Source organism: Schistocerca americana, chromosome 3 (genome assembly GCF_021461395.2).
Source record: "Schistocerca americana isolate TAMUIC-IGC-003095 chromosome 3, iqSchAmer2.1, whole genome shotgun sequence".
NCBI classification, from domain to species: Eukaryota; Metazoa; Arthropoda; class Insecta; order Orthoptera; family Acrididae; genus Schistocerca; species Schistocerca americana.
The window spans coordinates 321577925-321597841 of NC_060121.1; the positions used below are offsets into that span (position 1 = coordinate 321577925).

At 38.7% G+C, this 19917-nt stretch overlaps 1 protein-coding gene across 3 annotated transcripts in view; it reads left to right on the forward strand.

The window, feature by feature from the left end:
- LOC124605338 (RISC-loading complex subunit tarbp2) overlaps positions 1-19917 on the forward strand; it is a 159242-nt gene that overhangs the window by 116715 nt on the left and 22610 nt on the right. For 2 of the 3 annotated variants that reach the window (XM_047136944.1, XM_047136945.1), the window contains exon 6: positions 14147-14299. The exons of the other annotated variant lie outside the window; for it this stretch is intronic. In XM_047136944.1, the coding sequence (XP_046992900.1) occupies positions 14147-14299 (153 nt within the window). The remainder of the gene's footprint in view (positions 1-14146; positions 14300-19917) is intronic. 3 annotated transcript variants of the gene reach the window in all.

Consider the following 19917-nt stretch of genomic DNA (forward strand, 5'->3'; position numbering starts at 1 on the left):
GATGAAGTAGTGAAGGCAGCAGACGATCAAGTAGGTAAAAAGACGAGGGCTAATAGAAATCCTTGGGTAACAGAAGAAATATTGAATTTAATTGACAAAAGGAGAAAATATAAAAATGCAGTAAATGAAGCAGGCAAAAAGGAATACAAACGTCTAAAAAATGAGATCGACAGGAAGTGCAAAATGGCTAAGCAGGGATGGCTAGAGAACAAATGTAAGGATGTAGAGGCCTGTCTCACTAGGGGTAAGATAGATAATGCCTACAGGAAAATTAAAGAGAGCTTTGGAGAGAAGAGAACCACTTGTATGAATATCAAGAGCCCAGATGGCAACCCAGTTCTAAGCAGAGAAGGGAAGGCAGAAAGGTGGAAGGAGTATATAGAGGGTTTATACAAGGGCGATGTACTTGAGGACAATATTATGGAAATGGAAGAGGATGTAGATGAAGACGAAATGGGAGATAAGATACTGCGTGAAGAGTTTGACAGAGCACTGAAAGACCTGAGTCGAAACAAGGCCCCGGGAGTAGACAACATTCCATTAGAACTACTGATGGTCTTGGGAGAGCCAGTCATGACAAAACTCTACCATCTGGTGAGCAAGATGTATGAGACAGGCGAAATACCCTCAGACTTCAAGAAGAATATAATAATTCCAATCCCAAAGAAAGCAGGTGTTGACAGATGTGAAAATTACCGAACTATCAGTTTAATAAGTCACAGTTGCAAAATACTAACGCGAATTCTTTACAGACGAATGGAATAACTGGTAGAAGCGAACCTCGGTGAAGATCAGTTTGGATTCCGTAGAAATGTTGGGACACGTGAGGCAATACTGACCCTACGACTTATCTTAGAAGAAAGATTAAGAAAAGGCAAACCTACGTTTCTAGCATTTGTAGACTTAGAGAAAGCTTTTGACAGTGTTGACTGGAATACTCTCTTTCAAATTCTAAAGGTGGCAGGGGTAAAATACAGGGAGCGGAAGGCTATTTACAATTTGTACAGAAACCAGATGGCAGTTATAAGAGCCGAGGGACATGAAAGGAAAGCAGTGGTTGGGAAAGGAGTGAGACAGGGTTGTAGCCTCTCCCCGATGTTATTCAATCTGTATATTGAGCAAGCAGTAAAGGAAACAAAAGAAAAATTCGGAGTAGGTATTAAAATTCATGGAGAAGAAATAAAAACTTTGAGGTTCGCCGATGACATTGTAATTCTATCAGAGACAGCAAAGGACTTGGAAGAGCAGTTGAACGGAATGGACAGTGTCTTGAAAGGAGGATATAAGATGAACATCAACAAAAGCAAAACGAGGATAATGGAATGTAGTCAAATTAAATCGGGTGATGCTGAGGGAATTAGATCAGGAAATGAGACACTTAAAGTAGTAAAGGAGTTTTGCTATTTAGGGAGTAAAATAACTGATGATGGTCGAAGTAGAGAGGATATAAAATGTAGGCTGGCAATGGCAAGGAAAGCGTTTCTGAAGAAGAGAAATTTGTTAACATCCAGTATTGATTTAAGTGTCAGGAAGTCATTTCTGAAAGTATTTGTATGGAGTGTAGCCATGTATGGAAGTGAAACATGGATGATAACTAGTTTGGACAAGAAGAGAATAGAAGCTTTCGAAATGTGGTGCTACAGAAGAATGCTGAAGATAAGGTGGGTAGATCACGTAACTAATGAGGAGGTACTGAATAGGATTGGGGAGAAGAGAAGTTTGTGGCACAACTTGACTAGAAGAAGGGATCGGTTGGTAGGACATGTTTTGAGGCATCAAGGGATCACAGATTTAGCATTGGATGGCAGCGTGGAGGGTAAAAATCGTAGAGGGAGACCAAGAGATGAATACACTAAGCAGATTCAGAAGGATGTAGGTTGCAGTAGGTACTGGGAGATGAAGAAGCTTGCACATGATAGAGTAGCATGGAGAGCTGCATCAAACCAGTCTCAGGACTGAAGACCACAACAACACATGTAACATGCATGTTGTAATGCATTATGTACTGAATGCAAAGTAAATAAACATTATGTAAAAATATGTAACACAACTGTACTTCTCTGTAACATTGTTTTCAAGAAAAGTACATTATGGTCCAGTTGTGTTACATATACATTCACGTTGAGCACATCAGTTTTGCAGAATTAGTTTCTTTCAATACCCATACCTCCCTAATGAAGCATTTGCGGACCTATGTGCATACATGATTTTTTGTTCAGAATTACGTTAGTATCACTGTGTAAAATATTGACCTTTCCTCCCCAAGCACCCTGTATATAGCCCCATTTAAAAAAAAATATTTTGGATTGTTTTACCTCTTCCGAGTATTTATTTAAAATCCTTTCTCAGAGTCTTCATAAGTCATGAAATTGTTCAGATTTTGGTTTGCCCATGACAAAGCTTCCCCTTCTAATGCCCCTTAATGCCCCTATCATAAACTTAATCTTTTGCAAATAAGTCATTCCATCCGCACATCGATCTCTCCAATATGCAGCAAAATTGGCAGGATGACATTTTCCATCATTATTAAAACATCTGATATTCTGAATATTATGTATGGGCTGCATATTTACAATGTTGCTAACATTTCCATGTTCCATCTTAGTTACCTTTGAAACTATATTTTTGATTTGTTTTTATATCTCAGTATTGACATCAAGCTCTAATTTACTCACTTTACTATCTACTTCATTAAATTTTCATTATACCAATATGATTCCTTTCCAATTCCCCTTTCAGCCATTCTTTCAATTTGGAATTTTCAGCTGTGCATTTTTCATCCAACTTCACAATTTTGTCCTTTACCTCTGCATTTAATCTGACACATTCTTGTTCATTTCTGTCTATTTCTAATCTTAGCTTGCCTTGCAATTCTGACAGCCCCTGATTTAATCTTTACTCCACAGACTGTATACTGCTTTTTATTTCATTCATACTACTCTTTAACTTCTTTTAACTGTTCGTTCATTTGGCTGCCTTGGGTTTTTAATTGCACATCTTGTGCTTGCACACTATTTTGAACATCATTTACACTTTTCTGTGATTGAACAAGAGCGCTCAAAATTTCTGTGAATGTACTTGCAACAATAATGTCTATTTGAACAATAATATTTTAATCTGTTAATTCCACATCACTTACAGCATTATTCGCTGTTGTTGTTTCCCCCATTATGACAAATAAAGAAAACAAACACAAACATTTGCAATACACAACAATAAAAGCTACATGTAACTCACACTTGCAGATTTACTTAACTTTTGAAGTTTACGTCTCCACTACTGCACTTCGTAGCGCCAGAAGGTACTGCCGCACTGAATCTGCCTTTGTCTCAAGTTGTACTGCACTGCTGCTGCCACCCATGTGGTTTCCACTGCTTGTGTCTGCCGCCTGTGTGGTTTCTGCTGCTTTAGCTGCTGACAATCTTCCGTTGAAGTGCCAAATCTTCGTTTAATCCTTCTTCACTGCTTCTTGCCACAACCAACACTACCTTTGGGTCGTCTGATATGATCCAGACGTCTCAGACAAGCCCCCATTTTGTAACGCTAAATGGCCCTGCTCACTACAAAAAATCTTATCATTTTCTGTTAACTTATTGGCTGTCTAGGGACGATTTCACTTAGCTTCTTGCCAATACTAGGGTTACATGATATTTGTTCACTTAATGCAGCTGGCTGGGCTAAATAAAAAAAAAATCACTGTTCAAAACATATTACTTTATTCCGGTTAAGTGGTCATATGTACACTCTAGCACTGCTCCAATGGTAAAGATCCCAAGCAATATGTGTCTGGGCCCCTCACCACTTGCACTGCTTCTGCCACATTCTGACACGCAAGGTTCTCTGTCCAAAATAACAAAACTCCTACACTTTTCCCACATTCTGGCATTCTAAAACTATTTTCTATGTCTAAATATCTCTGTTATTGAGCAAATATAACTATTGTATTTTAATTCCACGGAAAATCTTCTAAGACATATGGCCCGTGGATACATTATGTAAGCATACTGATCCCCTTAAAAAATAACCAACATGTGGTAATAGGCTCTTTGCATTATTTCAAAGAGCCTCTATGATGTCGTCTGGCACTGACCATTGATGTTGTTGTAATGTTATATGGGCAACTGGTTGGAGGTGTTGATGGACAAGAGCTTGTGTTATTTCAGTGGAAGCTAAGTAACCAACTACAATAGGGTGTCCAGGATTGTCGGGTTTATGGATGCTGAGAAGGACGTAGAACATAGGTGTGTGTGTGTGTGTGTGTGTGTGTGTGTGTGTGTGTGTGTGTGTGTGTGTGTGTGTGTGAGAGAGAGAGAGAGAGAGAGAGAGAGAGAGAGAGAGAGAGAGAGAGAGGGGGGGGGGGAGGGGGGGGGGGGAGGCTCATTGTGATGGAAAGGGATAGGTCTAAGGATTTTAGTAGATATTGGTGATTTTGTTTGATGTCTAGGGAGGAATCACTGCAGCAGAGATTGCAGGTGGAATAGTCACAGTTGGTGGAAGCATTCTGTCAGTCAGTCACTACGATTTGTCACGAAAGTGGTGGAACCTTTGTCTGTAGGGAGGATGATTTAATCAGGATCCATCTCGAGATTATCGAAGGGTGCACTTTCTTCTGTTGTGGGGTTTGTGTTCTTTGGAAGAAACCTGGGGAAGGATGGTGAGCCCAAGTTGCAGCTAAGGAATTCCTGGAATATCTGTTGTGAAGCCATCGTACAACTGTCTCCTGAATCAGTACTGAGAGATTTACATGTCAGTTGTCAAGTGTGTGATATATGTACCTCAGCATGTTTTAGGATTATACTATCCCATTATTACATGCTATAAAGCAAGGGAACATCAATGCATTGCAATACTGTACATACAACTAGCCACATAAATATCAATATTGTCTTGTGGTGTAACTTACCTGAAAGTTTCTATGCTATTACGCACCATCAGAAGTAAAAAAACATATAGGTCTTCCATGAAACTCTCTTGTTGTCATGTAATAGTCTCCCAAGGCTCATTTAATCCTGCTAACAAGGGAAACTCCCCATTGCACTCCCATCTCAGATATAGTGGTAAGAGGGCCCAGCAGACAGCACGTCAAAAATTGAACACACATAAAGAACGAAAACAGGAAGAAGATTTACTGGACTGTGAAAAAAGAAAGCAAGATAAAAACAATGAATGGTCCAAGAACAAGAAGTACAATATAGAGCAGCTAGGACCAGAAATAGTGTCATGGTTAAGTGATTATGGTGTTGAACTGTGAAGCATGTGAGCCTCGTTCAAACCTCACTCATGCCAACTTCTTTTCCTTCTTCCCACTATTTGCTTGATTCAAATTTATATCTGTGTCATGGTGTAACATCTGTTTGCAACAGTGAGGTGTAAGGTATGGACTCAACAACTACTGTTAGCAGCTGAAAGGAAGTGGCTTTCAAATGAAAACCACAAACATTTGATAAGTCAACCGAATCATCCACCAGAAAACATGTCTGGTGTGTCATAAACGGTATTAGTGGCAGTATGTGTTTCGTATTATAAGAATCTCTTATCGACGCACATAATTTGTACGACTGGTAAGTGACTGAGATATGCTTTCTTACCTGATATAAATGTGAATGTGATCACTCCCAAGTACATGATGAAAATGTAATAGTTTCTCACATAAGCTGCAACAAATGAATGCAACAGTTTCACAATCACACAGTTTCTCTGTGCTCTGCCAAAACATATGTTCGTAACATTTTTGAAATTGAATTCAGTTTTTGAAGTCTTTGACTCTTGAATTCCCTTGTTGTTTTCATTTCTGTGAGACGTCTATGTGGTATCTCGCTTGCTCTCACTATTTATCACATTCACTTGCAACGGTAACATATTCTTACCACGTGACACATATTCTATAACCAATGTATAGTATGACAACTGCCAGGACTACAGAAAGAGAACAGACTTTTCTGTGACTGGTTGGACAGTTCATAATCTTGTAGAAAAAAAGATGATGTGACAGGGTAGTTTTGGACATGGCTTGTCTGCTTTGCAGTCAAACACCATGAGCATTTACAACGCTGTTGCTGTTGTATGCTGTTCTTTATTGCATTTCTTGTGTGTGGACTGTTCACTGTTTTTTTTTTTACAGTTCGGTACACCTTTTTCCTGTTTTCAAGCTTGACCTGTCTTCAGGCTGTCCACTGGGCCATCTTACCACTAAATCTGAGGGGGGTGCGATAGGGAGTTTCCCTAAAGTAAAAGTTGGTGGCTACTTCTCAAGGACGAAATTGTTATGGTGGGCCCAGAAATACTTCTATCTTTTCATTTAACACTCTGATGCATTCCTCTCCTCAAGTGCAGAAAATTTAAGCTTCCTCAAAATTTGACAGCAACCATCCTTTTTCTTCAAAGTGCAGTACATTCATGCTGCCTGTGTTGCTACCAAATGAATTCTGCTGATTCTCGAGGTGTCTAGCCACCACCAATGAGCCATTCTCTTTTATTTTTAAGCTCTTTAAAACTTGAAACTTCCTGGCAGATTAAAACTGTGTGCCGGACTGAGACTCGAACTCGGGACCTTTGCCTTTCGCGGGAAAGTGCTCTATCAGCACACACTCCGCTGTAGAGTGAAAATTTCATACTAGAAACATCCCCCAGGCTGTGGCTAAGCCATGTCTCCGCAATATCCTTTCTTTCAGGAGTGCTAGTCCTGCATGGTTCGCAGGAGAGCTTTGTAAAGTTTGGAAGGTAGGAGACGAGGTACTTGCGGAATTAAAACTGTGAGGACGGGGCGTGAGTCGTGCTTGGGTAGCTCAGTTGGTAGAGCGTTTGCCCGCACACAGTTTTAATCTGCCAGGAAGTTTCATATCAGCGCACACTCCGCTGTAGAGTGAAAATTTCATTCTTTAAAACTTAATTTAAAGTTTCTTCCCATTTGCTCCACATACTTCATTTCACAATCAAGGTGCATTATTTCATAAACTTATGCTTTTTCCATCCTGGTCTCCCCTGTGCCAGTCTTATGCTTTAGCCTGTGCTCCAGTTTGTTGTCTGTTCTGAATACAGAAACCTTTATTGTTAAATAACTTCCCTAGTTTATACGAGTTACTCCCCTAATATGGCATGACTTTATTTCTGCAGATTTTTCTTTTTTTTGTTGGTTTCTGTGCCCTACCACTGTGTTCATTCTATCAATTAAACATGTATCTAAAGCATTTTCTACCTCTGTTTAACGCAGGTTCACTAGATGTGATAGATGCAGTGATAGGGCACAGAAACCGACAAAACCTAAAAATCCACAGAAATAGTCATATTGGGGGATTATGTCATGTAAGTTGGGAGGTTATTTAACATCAAAGGGGTTAAACTATATTCAGGAGAGACAACAAACTGAAGAAGAGGCTGAAGCATAAAATTGGCATGGAGGAGAACTGAATAGGGAAAGTGGGAGTGTGAAAGAATGTGACAGGATGGTGAAGTAAAGTATGGTGGGCAAACAGGAAGAAATGTTAAGGTTTAAAGAGCATAATAATAAAGAGAATGGCTCATTGGTGGTGGGAAGGCACGTCAAGAATGAACAGTACCACTTTCGTTACCAGTGATAACTCAGTTCAAAAATTCTTGGTTCAGTACCAATAGTGCCAACAGATCAGCAGCCTCTGTTGATATTTTTGTTCCTGTGTGCCATTTTTCGGAACCATTTTGGCACAAAGTTTCCTCATTCCCAGATGTTCAGTTAATATCAGGCAAACAGTTTCCCAATCAATTTCAGTTTGCAATCATTTTCTTGGTGAATCTTTGATCAGATCACTCACGTTAACTCATTCTGGCTGTGTTGTCATCTGTTTGTGCTGTTGATGGTCACCAACTATGGTGTTCATCTTTGACATTGGTTCTGCTTTCAGGAAACATTTTGTGCAAATGAAACACTTGTGTAGGCAGGTCGATAGACACACAAACAAACACAAACATACACACAAAATTCAAGCTTTCGCAACAAACTGTTGCCTCATCAGGAAAGAGGGAAGGAGAGGGGAAGACGAAAGGAAGTGGGTTTTAAGGGAGAGGGTAAGGAGTCATTCCAATCCCGGGAGCGGAAAGACTTACCTTAGGGGGAAAAAAGGACAGGTATACACTCGCACACACGCACATATCCATCCACACATACAGACACAAGCAGACATCTTGCTGTGTCTGTATGTGTGGATGGATATGTGCGTGTGTGCGAGTGTATACCTGTCCTTTTTTCCCCCTAAGGTAAGTCTTTCCGCTCCCGGGATTGGAATGACTCCTTACCCTCTCCCTTAAAACCCACTTCCTTTCGTCTTCCCCTCTCCTTCCCTCTTTCCTGATGAGGCAACAGTTTGTTGCGAAAGCTTGAATTTTGTGTGTATGTTTGTGTTTGTTTGTGTGTCTATCGACCTGCCAGCACTTTCGTTCGGTAAGTCACCTCATCTTTGTTTTTATATATAATTTTTCCCACGTGGAATGTTTCCTTCTATTATATTGAAACACTTGTGTCCTTGATAAAACGTCACTCCCAAAAGCGTGCTGGCGCTTCCTGTACGCTACTGTGGCACTCTCACGGAGTTTCACTAAGAAGGCGATTGCGCACCACTGTACATTATTTTGAGATTCCAGTATTGTGACAATTAGCAGACAAAGCTCTTTAAGCTGCTACTCCTTATTGAAACACTGTAGATGCAGGTGCATGCCACTTGGGGATGTGGTGGGGCCGGCCAGTGTGGCCGAATGGTTCTAGGCGCTTCAGTCTGGAACTGCAAGACCGCTACGGTTGCAGGTTCGAATCCTGCCTCGGGCATGGTGTGTGATGTCCTTAGGTTAGTTAGGTTTAAGTAGTTCTAAGTTCCAGAGGACTGATGACCTCCGATGTTAAGTCCCATAGTGCTCAGAGCCATTTGAACCATTTTTGATGTGGTGGGGAAAAACAAAGATCACACACTGCCTGCAGTAGGAGGCTGCAGGGTTGCCGCCCTAGGAAGGAACGAAAAATATCTGTGTATCTACTTTGTTGTCACAACTCATACATACCCACTGATGGTGAACTGGAAGATAATTGTCTACATCACTAGGTGAATCCTTCACAATTCTGTGAGAACAACATGGCTAGCTTTTGGTCCCAACAGACACAGTAAGAGAGAAGCAATGTTTTTATGATGATGAAAAGGAACAATTGCTACAGTAAACATTGCTTAGCATAGGCTCTTTCCTGCATATGTCGACAAGTGAAATATGTAGTTTACACACCAGATGTAGTAGGTAACTGCTGCAAGAGAGCACTGTAGTCATCAATCATATTTAGTAGCACATTCAGTATGATGTACGAGCTTGTTTGTGAGTATGAGCCAGATATATTGAAAACAATGCTTGGTGTGCTTCACATTGAGAAACACACTTTGTGGATGGCATAACTGATGCTACAAGGATAACTTTGGGGCTTCTCAACATAAAGTAAAGGAATGAGAGTCATCTGAAAATTCAAAAGTCCTGCCATATTATTTATCTTTAAGCTGATGTTGCTGTGAATGTTGACAGATTAAATATCATTCACCACTTTAAAATAGAATACAGGCTGTAATTTTCTAGAAAAGGAACTTAATAGTGACACTACCAGTAATGTTCTGACAACAGATGTTTCATTTTGTGCCCAAAATGTCTGTTATTAATCTCTGTCATCTGTGATATGTAATATTTGAAAGTGTGGTACATGATTCATTAGACATAATAAGTCTACAGCAGCATTCATATTAAGCTTAGCAAATGGGGAAATCTGTACTGTTTTGCACTTCCATTTGATAGTCCAATGTCCATATATATAATTTGTTGTTATTACAGGAGGTGTTGGAAGAAAGGATAATTAGAGTTTAACGTCCTGTTGATCATACTTAATCTGTGTTTTATTTCTCATAATCAAATTGACAAGGCAGAGCATAAAATCAAAATGTGTTTAATATGAACCGTTTCATAATGAAATGATTTAGGAGAAATGCTAAAAGGTAAAATTAGTTGGCTGGATGCTTATTTGAATGCTGCTCCTCCCAAAAGCAAGTAGCTCCACATCTCTTGGTGGATATACAGAAAGAGCAGGCAAATAAATGATTTGACAGTTGATATAATGCTTTTATCTAAAACTTTTATTTTTGTCTACATTGTTGTTCCACTTCTAATCCTGGTAGATGGCTACACTTATTAAGTCCTTTTTATGTGCCACCTATCTCCCCCCCCCCCCCCCCCCCCCCTGAAATGATCTAGTTTTATGTCATTTATGATGAGATTCACCCATCTTCAATTTAACAAATGTCATTTTCTGGCGAGAGATGTTGTTGCTACAACCACACTGTATTTCCACTCAACTGGCAGTGAAAGCCACTTAGGATTTGTGAATTCTGCAAGGTTTGTTCTGCATATTTTCATGTATAACATTTGTATTTGTGTTCTGAGAGGGGATATGGGAGACCATCCCTCCATTTGCCTAGATCGCTCTGATACTAATGGGTCTTGCAACGCAGGTGGTCATTAACTTAGTATGTTGTTTCAATCTGGGTCTGTGTTGCTCCCCATATCACAAAAGTTAGTGTGCTAAGCATTAAACTATGCAAGCAGGTCACTACAGCAACATTTCAGTAATACCCACAGTTCGTTCATTCTGGTTGTAGCAGTTTGTGGATTAAGTACAATAGTTTAGGACACAATCTGAGCAGTCCTCTTCGATTGTTTACAGATGATCAAAACCAGTTGCAAAAGGATTTAGGCAAAGTATCTGTATGATGCAAAAAGTGGCAGTTGACTCTAAATCATGAAATGTGTGAAGTAACACACATGAGCACAAAAAGCAATTGCGACGTTTCAGTCAAATGATAAATCACACAAATCGAAAGGCTGTAAACTCAACAAAATATTTATGGATTACAATTACGAATAACCTAAATTGGAATGATCTCATGGATAACGTTGTGGGGAAAGCAAACCAAAGACTGTGACTTATTGGCCGAACTCATAGAAAATATAACACGTTTACTAAAGAGACTGCTTACATTAAGCTGGTGCACCCTCTTCTGGAGTGCTGCTGTGCGGTGTGGGATCCACATCTTATAGGATTGACGGAGGACATTGAAAAACTGCAAAGAAGGGCAGTGCAGGAGAGCTTCTGTGAAGTTTGGAAAGTAGGAGACGAGGTACTGGCGGAAGTAAAGCTGTGAGGACGGGGTGTGAGTCGTGCTTGGGTAGCTCAGTTGGTAGAGCACTTGCCCGCAAAAGGCAAAGGTCCCGAGTTCGAGTCTTGGTCCGGCACACAGTTTTAATCTGCCAGGAAGTTTCAAATCCAGTGTTGTCAGCAAACAATTGGGGCTGCAGGAATTGCTCATACATGTCCAGGTTTGATGTTGACACGAGTGCTACTTCAGCAAAAAAGAAACGGACTTGAATGCACTGTTGGGTGAGGCCCAGCTGGACTTGTATCTTTGGGTGTTACATCCTAATTCCATGACCATATTTGGTTGTTCATCAGCCCATATCTTGCCATTGTGACAATAGAATGAGAAGTAGCTTCATCACTGAACAGGATGTGTGACAACATGGTTAAGCCGTGGCACATGGCCATGTGTGTCGCATAGTCCTTAGGTTCGAGATGATGGAGAATTTGGATGTGGTAAGCGTTTTCCTTCAGTATGAACACTTTTGGATGCTGTGTTATTGGCTGAGACTGTGTGTCGACGCTTTTGGACTCTACTTCGATAGCCTGTCGTATGGTCTCCACTGTTTCCTGTGATGTCAACAGCGACCCAGAATATTACTGCAATTTGTTGACTGAACCCCTAATTAATGGTTGTTCGCATTGCTGCCTATTTGCGGTTACATAGTCAAAATATTTCTTGAATCTTGGCAAAGAGTCTCCAACTTATAATGGTGATTTGTTGTCCTGTGATAAAAATATTTTAGATTGTTTACAATAGAGAGACAAAAATAAACATTTTCCCAGAAATGGTTTGAGACTTTTTGGGCATCCTGTTTATTCACTCTTGTTTTGCGTTATTCAGACATTTAATTCAGTTATTCTTAGCATCATCAGCAGACTCTTTGCTCCAGTTCATGGTAAACTGCAGATCAGCTCGCTAGAATACTTCTTTTAATATAAAAAAGAGGTTTTACTTCTTCAAGCATAAGACAGACTTGTTAAGGATTTCATGGTTTGTCACACATCTAAAAATACTATGCAGTTTTCAATGATTGCAAGATAATTGTACTACTGTAGCCCACAAAATCATCCACATTTAAATTCCTGGGAAAATTTATGAGTAGACAATGAGCACGAAAACCTGAAGAGGACTGAGTAGTTAAAATTTGGACAGTATAAATCTTTTTAAAAGTGAAACAATAGAAACTACATGTTGGAATAACAGTATAAGGGATGAGGTAGATTGCTACTCACTGTAAAGATGACAGGTTGAGTTGCAGACAGATGCAACAAAAAGACTGATGCACGTAGCAATTAGCCAAAGCCTTCCACACCAAAGAAACCATACACACCATACAAGCAGGCACACTTCATGCACACTCGGCTGCCACCACCGGAAGCCTCTTTTAAAAAGTGAATTGGTTCTATACCTGATCTTTGACAAGTGTTACGAGAATATCTGGTTAAATGTTATTCTTAAGCTCAAATGAATGTGCTTTATGGAACTACTCTATAACTAAAGACTCTTTTGAATTATTTGTATGCCTCAATTATTGTGGTGCTATACTTTGTTCTGTAGTGCCTGCTGAGTTCAGATAATCTGCTTTTACTACATCTACATGCCCAATCGCTATCCTTGTTGATCTCAAGTGGTTGCCACAGCAAGCACAACGAAGTAGGAATAGGTCGTTCTTGTGTGCTTCCATTTGAACATTAGTGACACTAATGTATTTGTGGTAACACCTAGACCACTGAAAAAATTGTTTAGTTGCATGATTTTTGAAAATAATGTAGGGAATACGTCCTCAGTCTTAGTTGTGTTTCTAACTGGGAAAATGGCTCCTGATCTTGAATATGAAGTAGATTATGCTTCATAACAAAACCACAAAAAATAATTTTGATACGACATTCTTCCATGATATGTTAGTCTTCGTTCTTAATTTATGTTTGCTGTGTTGAAGTTTATTTCAAATTATTCTCTTCAGCAACATTGTACAAAGGTAAAACTCAATGCTTCCAGTGTGTTTGCAGTGTTACTTTTTTTCTGATTATCCATTCACTAATCTAATTGCTGTCATTTAGTTAATTGCCTGTGTTAAAGAAGACAAGTCACAGTTCTGAAAAGAAACAGCAGTGTGTGCTTCTAGTTCAGTTCACTGAGAGGACATGTATGCACCTCTGTATGTATTCACAGTAAATATCTGCCCCATTATGGTTGCCATTCTCTGCAAAAAGAATGTTTCATATTTACTATTAATTTATCCACCTTCCTTATCCTATCTTTACTCCTCTTTTGTGCCAGTTCACTAAATTCATATTCCTTCTCCTACTATCAGCCCACCAACACCACCACTCCTTTTATTATTATTATTATTATTATTATTATTATTACTCTTCTACTCACTAGTAGCCAAATTGCTTCTTCTTACTATTTGTGAGTGTTTTATTTTTTATGTACATGTAAAGAGCCTTGCCATTTATCTCGGTTTGAAATGATTGTGACTTTATGTGCATTGTTAACCATGTTTCTCATTTGCTCCATTATTTCATTATTTCATTTTTCACTTATCGGGTATCTCCCCATGTTCATCTTTGATAATTTGTTTTCCGTGCAGTATGTTCTCCTTTGCTGTCATACATCTTCTCACTGGCTCTGGTCTATCCTCTGTAGATCTCCTTGCAATAACTGATTTTATGGGCTATAAAACTAACCTAATTGTTAAATACTAAATTTTTTAATGTAAATGGCTGTCTCCCTCTGGTAAATGAGAGAATTTTCACGAATGATTTTAGTGTGTACTTGCTACCATTCATCCCTCAACATTAGGGTAGCTCCCTATCCATAATTGGGCATGTGGTGGTTGGTTTACCTTACCTTGATATTTATCAAACAATTGATAAGTTTTGTCAAGACAATTATTTTGAATGTAAGTTTAGCTGATCCTGCAACGAGTTTTAGAAATATCTCTTTTTTTGTAGATATCTCATCAAATTGGGAATGTCGCTGCCCATTACTCAGATTTGAAAGACTGTAAGATAAATACTACGCATAGTGTTCACCATAACCAAAAAGTCTCTCAGTTTCATAAACAATTGAAGCTCTTAGAAGGACAAAAGTTGAATGATCTACAGGTAAGATACTGATGAATTGATCCTGAACTTTCCGTCTTTGGTTCAAATTTCCTATGGAAACATGTCAGCTTAACCTTAAAGTGCTAATCATTATTTTGCATGTACTGAATGGAAAAACTTTCATAATGGAGAAATGTGGAAACAGTCATGCAATTAGCATATATTCAGACTGTGGGAAATACCAGTAAATATTCCAAAGAATTGTTGTTAGTATTTGTAGGATAATTGCTTGTTTAAAAATTTATCAGTCACCATCATATCTTTTCATCATTGTATAGTGGATGAGGAGAGAGAGAGAGAGAGAGAGAGAGAGAGAGAGAGAGAGAGAACTTCAGTTTTTATACTTGTTTTTGGCACCTTCGTCCAGCACTTTGTTTCATGACCTTTCATATCATATTTTTGTTTAAAATCCCTAATCAGTCTTATATTTCAGCTTTCTTCCTTTTGATCTGTTTTCTTCATTCAGTCACCCATTATTTAACCTTCCTGTCTCACTGAAAGTTTTGGAAGAAGTAATGCAGATTCCTGCCTTACTGAAAATTTAGCTTCATATTTTCTCAGAGAAAGTCCTTCAAGATGTGTGTGCATCAGGGCTGGACTAAGGGTTGGCTTAAGGGGGCTGTAGAACTGGACTTCCACTTAGAAATGCGGCCTCTATGCTACTCAGAATCTCAACTGGCTGTTTGAAAAATCCTACGAGATAAAGTCATCATCATCATCATCATCATCATCATCATCATCATCATCCTAAAATGCAATATGACCCAAACTGTAAGACAAATTTCTTCATTTGTTACACCAATTGTGCTAATAAATTAGCAAAGTCAGTTTAAAATGGACTTAAAGCAGTTTGAATATAGTGCATGAGAACTGTGATTCATATTTTGTGGTTTTGGTTAGTCTCTTCAAAATGCATCACTTTTGTGTACAATTTTTTTGTGCAAAAGTATTGGGAAATATGATATCAGAGATAAAACTGTTATCGAAACAAGAGTTCATTGGATGTAGGGTATTTTCATGTGATGTCACATTTAGGTCATCCTTTCTTTATATACATGAAAATTAATGGTCTTTTTAAGGTAAATCCTTGAAGAAAGTAAAGATCCAATTTCAAAATTAAATTACAAATATTTAACAATATATTAGTAAGCTGCAGCACTTAGTGACATTTTTGTACAGCAACAGGGAAAATGCCAAGTCTCATGACATTTTGTGATAGTTGCCAACTTTTCATTATCTTTTTCATTATGGTTTCGATAGTGTTTTCCTGTCTGTTGATAAAGAGGTTTATTGAAATGCGGTTTGAATTAGCTTCCATTTCCTTGGTAGCTTTTCCTAGGTGCACAATGTTAGTTGCTCATTTTGCTATGGGTACTACTTCATTATTGGAAGTATTTTGCATGTGTTTGGATGTGTATAAATTGCACCAGAAGAGATTTTTTTGGAGCTTGAGAGTTTCATTGATGGTATTCATCACCTTTGTACACATAAGAATATATGGATCTTCATTGGGGATGTAACGTGCTAATTCAGGAAATGGCTTTTAATAAATAAAAATTTGGAAAAATAGAAGTACTTATTTTTTTGGTTCTCAGAATTGGCAAATGTAAAACAGGAATGAACAAAGTGGTCAGTATTCACAATAAAGGTCTACAGATACTTACATTGTAAGTAACAAACGCAATCTGCAAATGAGGGGGGAAAAAAAAAAATTGCAGGATAGGTGTACTTTCCAAGGAGGACAAAATTGAAGATGGAATTCATAGAAATGACTTGCCTTTGAGCATTTGGTGTACAAGGCCCTTGCATGTAAACACTAATGTGGCAGATTGTGTTTTATGCTAAAAAAGATCCTGAGATTGGTCACTCTGTCTAGATCAGTGACAGACTTCTCTTAGTGAAAGCAAGTGTCACTTGTTCTGACCTGGATCTTAAAATTCTTTGTACTGTATTCTCTGGAAGTGTGACATACCATGTGGCCAGAAGCCTCCTGACAAACAGTTCTGTTTGTTAGCATCACAGGTGTCACCCACGTAATTAAATGTGTGTAGTCCCATTTTTTATAGTTACTGAATGTGCAATATTCATTCTTGCAGAACAATACTGAATATTTGTTGCTAGCTTCTATTAAAGATTGCTTTGGCATGCAATTATTGCTCTAGCCTTTCTGAAGGGTATTTGATTGGATTCACAGTTGGTATTTGAGGAGTTCAGACTAGCAAATGTGATAAAATTGTTCTTGCATTGTAAATAGGAGTATTATCAAGGCATATAGAAGAAAAAAGTTATCAACCTGTTTTTGCAGTCTTTGAAGCATTCTGTTGTCCAAAGTCTGTTCCTTTTGGTTTTGACTGAAACTATTTCTCGGTCCAAATAAGGAAAAGTGGCACCATAGCATCAAACCATTAGTACCAAATTTCTCCATTGCCCTAGCATACTCAAGTAAATACCATTTACCAGCTTCACATGTACCACAGTGTGTTATATTTGTGTAGTGGGGTAGTTACCTTGTGAAAAATGATTTTTTGTTTCTTTACTTTTGGTTTATTGATGGGAAAAATTTCCCTTCAACTTTCTGTTGACTGGTAAGCATTGTGTTTATTGCTCTGTGAGCAAGGTAATTTCTTGTTCTCGTTTACATGAAACACTTCAGTATTTGGATTTAGGCATTGCTCGTTAGAGATACCTCCAGCCAGATCTGGAAGATACAAGGGGCATGTTGTATGAAGTGCAGCAATTCAACTGATTAGACATAAATTTGAAATTAGTGAAAATTTGGGTTAGTACTGAAACTACTGTTTCTGTTACTTGTATTTGTTGATAAAATATCTCTAAGGATGAACTATAGCTTACACACACACACACACACACACACACACACACACACACACACACACACACACAGACTATTAAATCTTGTGATTGATGACTATTAAGGGAAGCGTTATATCACAAAATAGAATATGTTGTAGCAAGTGAACATAGTTATGTATCTCCCGAGGAATTGAATTATACCTGAGTACATGTATCTGATTGCAATTAGTTGGCATCTAACAGTTAGAGGGCTGGTTTGCTGTCACTGTGTTTCCACTTCTGCTGCACAAAGCATTGCCATCAAGTAGGAAACTTTTGGGTGCAAAAACTCTGCCTATTTCAAGAATAAATGTAAAACTGGGCCTAAACAAAATTTGGAACAGATTTTTTCCATACTCGTATACACGACAGACGTATGTATACCATATGTGATTTCAGAATTGTTACATGATTTTTGTAGGAGATAGAAAATTAATACTTATAATTAGTGCAATATGTGTTCTTCACACTGTTCTCACCAAGCATGGCAGCACTGTGGTAAGGTATTGGACACAGTTTCAGGATGACAGTGGTACAGGTCCTCATTCGGCCAGCTACATTTAGGTTTGCATGGTTTCCCCAAATTGCTTATGGCAAATGCCAGAATAGTTCCATTTACAGGACATGGTTAATTGCATTTCAGAAGCCAAGCTTGTACTCCAGTTCTAAAGACTTCGATGGCAGTGGGCTGTTCAATCCAAATTTTCTTTCCTTCCCTTCTTTTTCAAACTGTTCTGACATAGTGATGAAGTTGTGCATTGTTTTACAAAGTTGCTCGCTGCCTGAGGGTAATTGAGATGCAAATGATTGGATGGTAGGTTCCTATACCATTCACCAGTGAGAGTTGATGAAATATTGGAGCCAAATTTTACTCTACATATATACTCCTTCCAGAAGAACACCTCCATAAACTCTCAGAACCCTGCCTGGTTGGCATGCATGATAACGCATCACCTTAGATGGCTTTTTATGCGCTTGTACCACACTGTTAGCCTGTAATTACATGTACCATATCTCATTAGTCTAGGTGACTGCTTTCTATGTTTATGCATACTGTGACATGCAGTGAAAAGAAGTGTACAATTGGGGCAATTACTTCAGTGCTACTTAATGACGAGATTGCTCTAACTGAAACATCTGCTCACGTTGCTATGTCGCGTTCCAGCAAGGAATTGATAAATAATTTTTTGCACTGTTTCTCATATATCCACTATTATAATCTGTGATAGTTCACAGCAACCCCTGTCTCCAGCATCTTCTTGCCTATGGCAGTTGACTGTGCAATCAGTGGAGCTCATTGAATCCAGGTACATGTAGTAATACACCCTAGGCCTACTAAATAGTAAGTGGAAAGCCCAGTGCCTGCACAATCTCAAGAAATGGTCTGTTCCATGCTCTTGCACTGGATACACTCATGGTCTGGCTGCAGTAAACTTAACTGTTACTAGCATAAGGTCTAAGAGCTCAGGCACTTGAAATGCCACACTATCTAAACTCACTCTCTCTCTCTCTCTCACTCACTCACTCACTCACTCACTCACACACACACACACACACACACACACACACACACACACACACACACACACACACACACACACCTCTGATTCATTTTGTAATTGAAGTAGTTATTGTCGATCAAAATTTTCTGTAAGTAATGGTTATGTGAAGGAATATGACTTTGGTAACGTTGGTTTGTGCAGCTTGGTGGCTCAGCAGACAAATATTAGACAACATATTTGAAGGATAGTTTGTTCTTGGTTGGTCCTAGACACTCTCCTTCCCCCTCTTCTTTCACTCACTTATCACATATTTTATCTCTGGCAATTATTTGTGTATGTGAAGAATACTAAGTTACATCTTCGTTCAGATTCCTTGTTAAAGTTTGGCTTTGTATAACTGGCTGGATAAGTCAGTTCAAGGTTGGAGGAAGATAATGGCATACCGTATATAATAGCTGTGTTCAAACAGCATTCAGATTTAAGGCAGCTTTAATTTTAGAATTTGTTAGTATTCGTCTGTCTTCAGAGAGTTGTAGCTTAATATTGCAGTATATACATAACAATGGCTGATACATAAATAGTAATGGGAACTTTTAAAGAGTTTTTATATTGACACAATATGTGGAGTCAGAGTTTTCACAGTGGTGACAGTGCAGGAAAATTACATTTATGTAAAATATGCACTGTTTTCTTGTTAGTGTAGTGTCCAGTTAAAGGAAAGTAGTGGTCTTGTAGGCAGGACATTCTATACTAATAGAATGTGTAAATGGAAGACCCCAGAGTTCTGACGAAAGTAAGGAGAATGTGGGAGAGAATTGTTTGTAGTTTACATAAATCAAGCCATTGCAATGTACAAACTGGGAATTGGAGAAGTATAGATAAATATAGACTCTAAAAACAAAGATGTGACTTACCAAATGAAAGCGCTGGCAGGTCGATAGACACACAAACAAACACAAACATACACACAAAATTCGCAACAAACTGTTGCCTCATCAGGAAAGAGGGAAGGAGAGGGAAAGACGAAAGGATGTGGGTTTTAAGGGAAAGGGTAAGGAGTCATTCCAATCCCGGGAGCGGAAAGACTTACCTTAGGGGGAAAAATATGTCTGCTTGTGTCTGTATATGTGTGGATGGATATGTGTGTGTGCGCGAGTGTATACCCGTCCTTTTTTTCCCCCTAAGGTAAGTCTTTCCGCTCCCGGGATTGGAATGACTCCTTACCCTCTCCCTTAAAACCCACATCCTTTCGTCTTTCCCTCT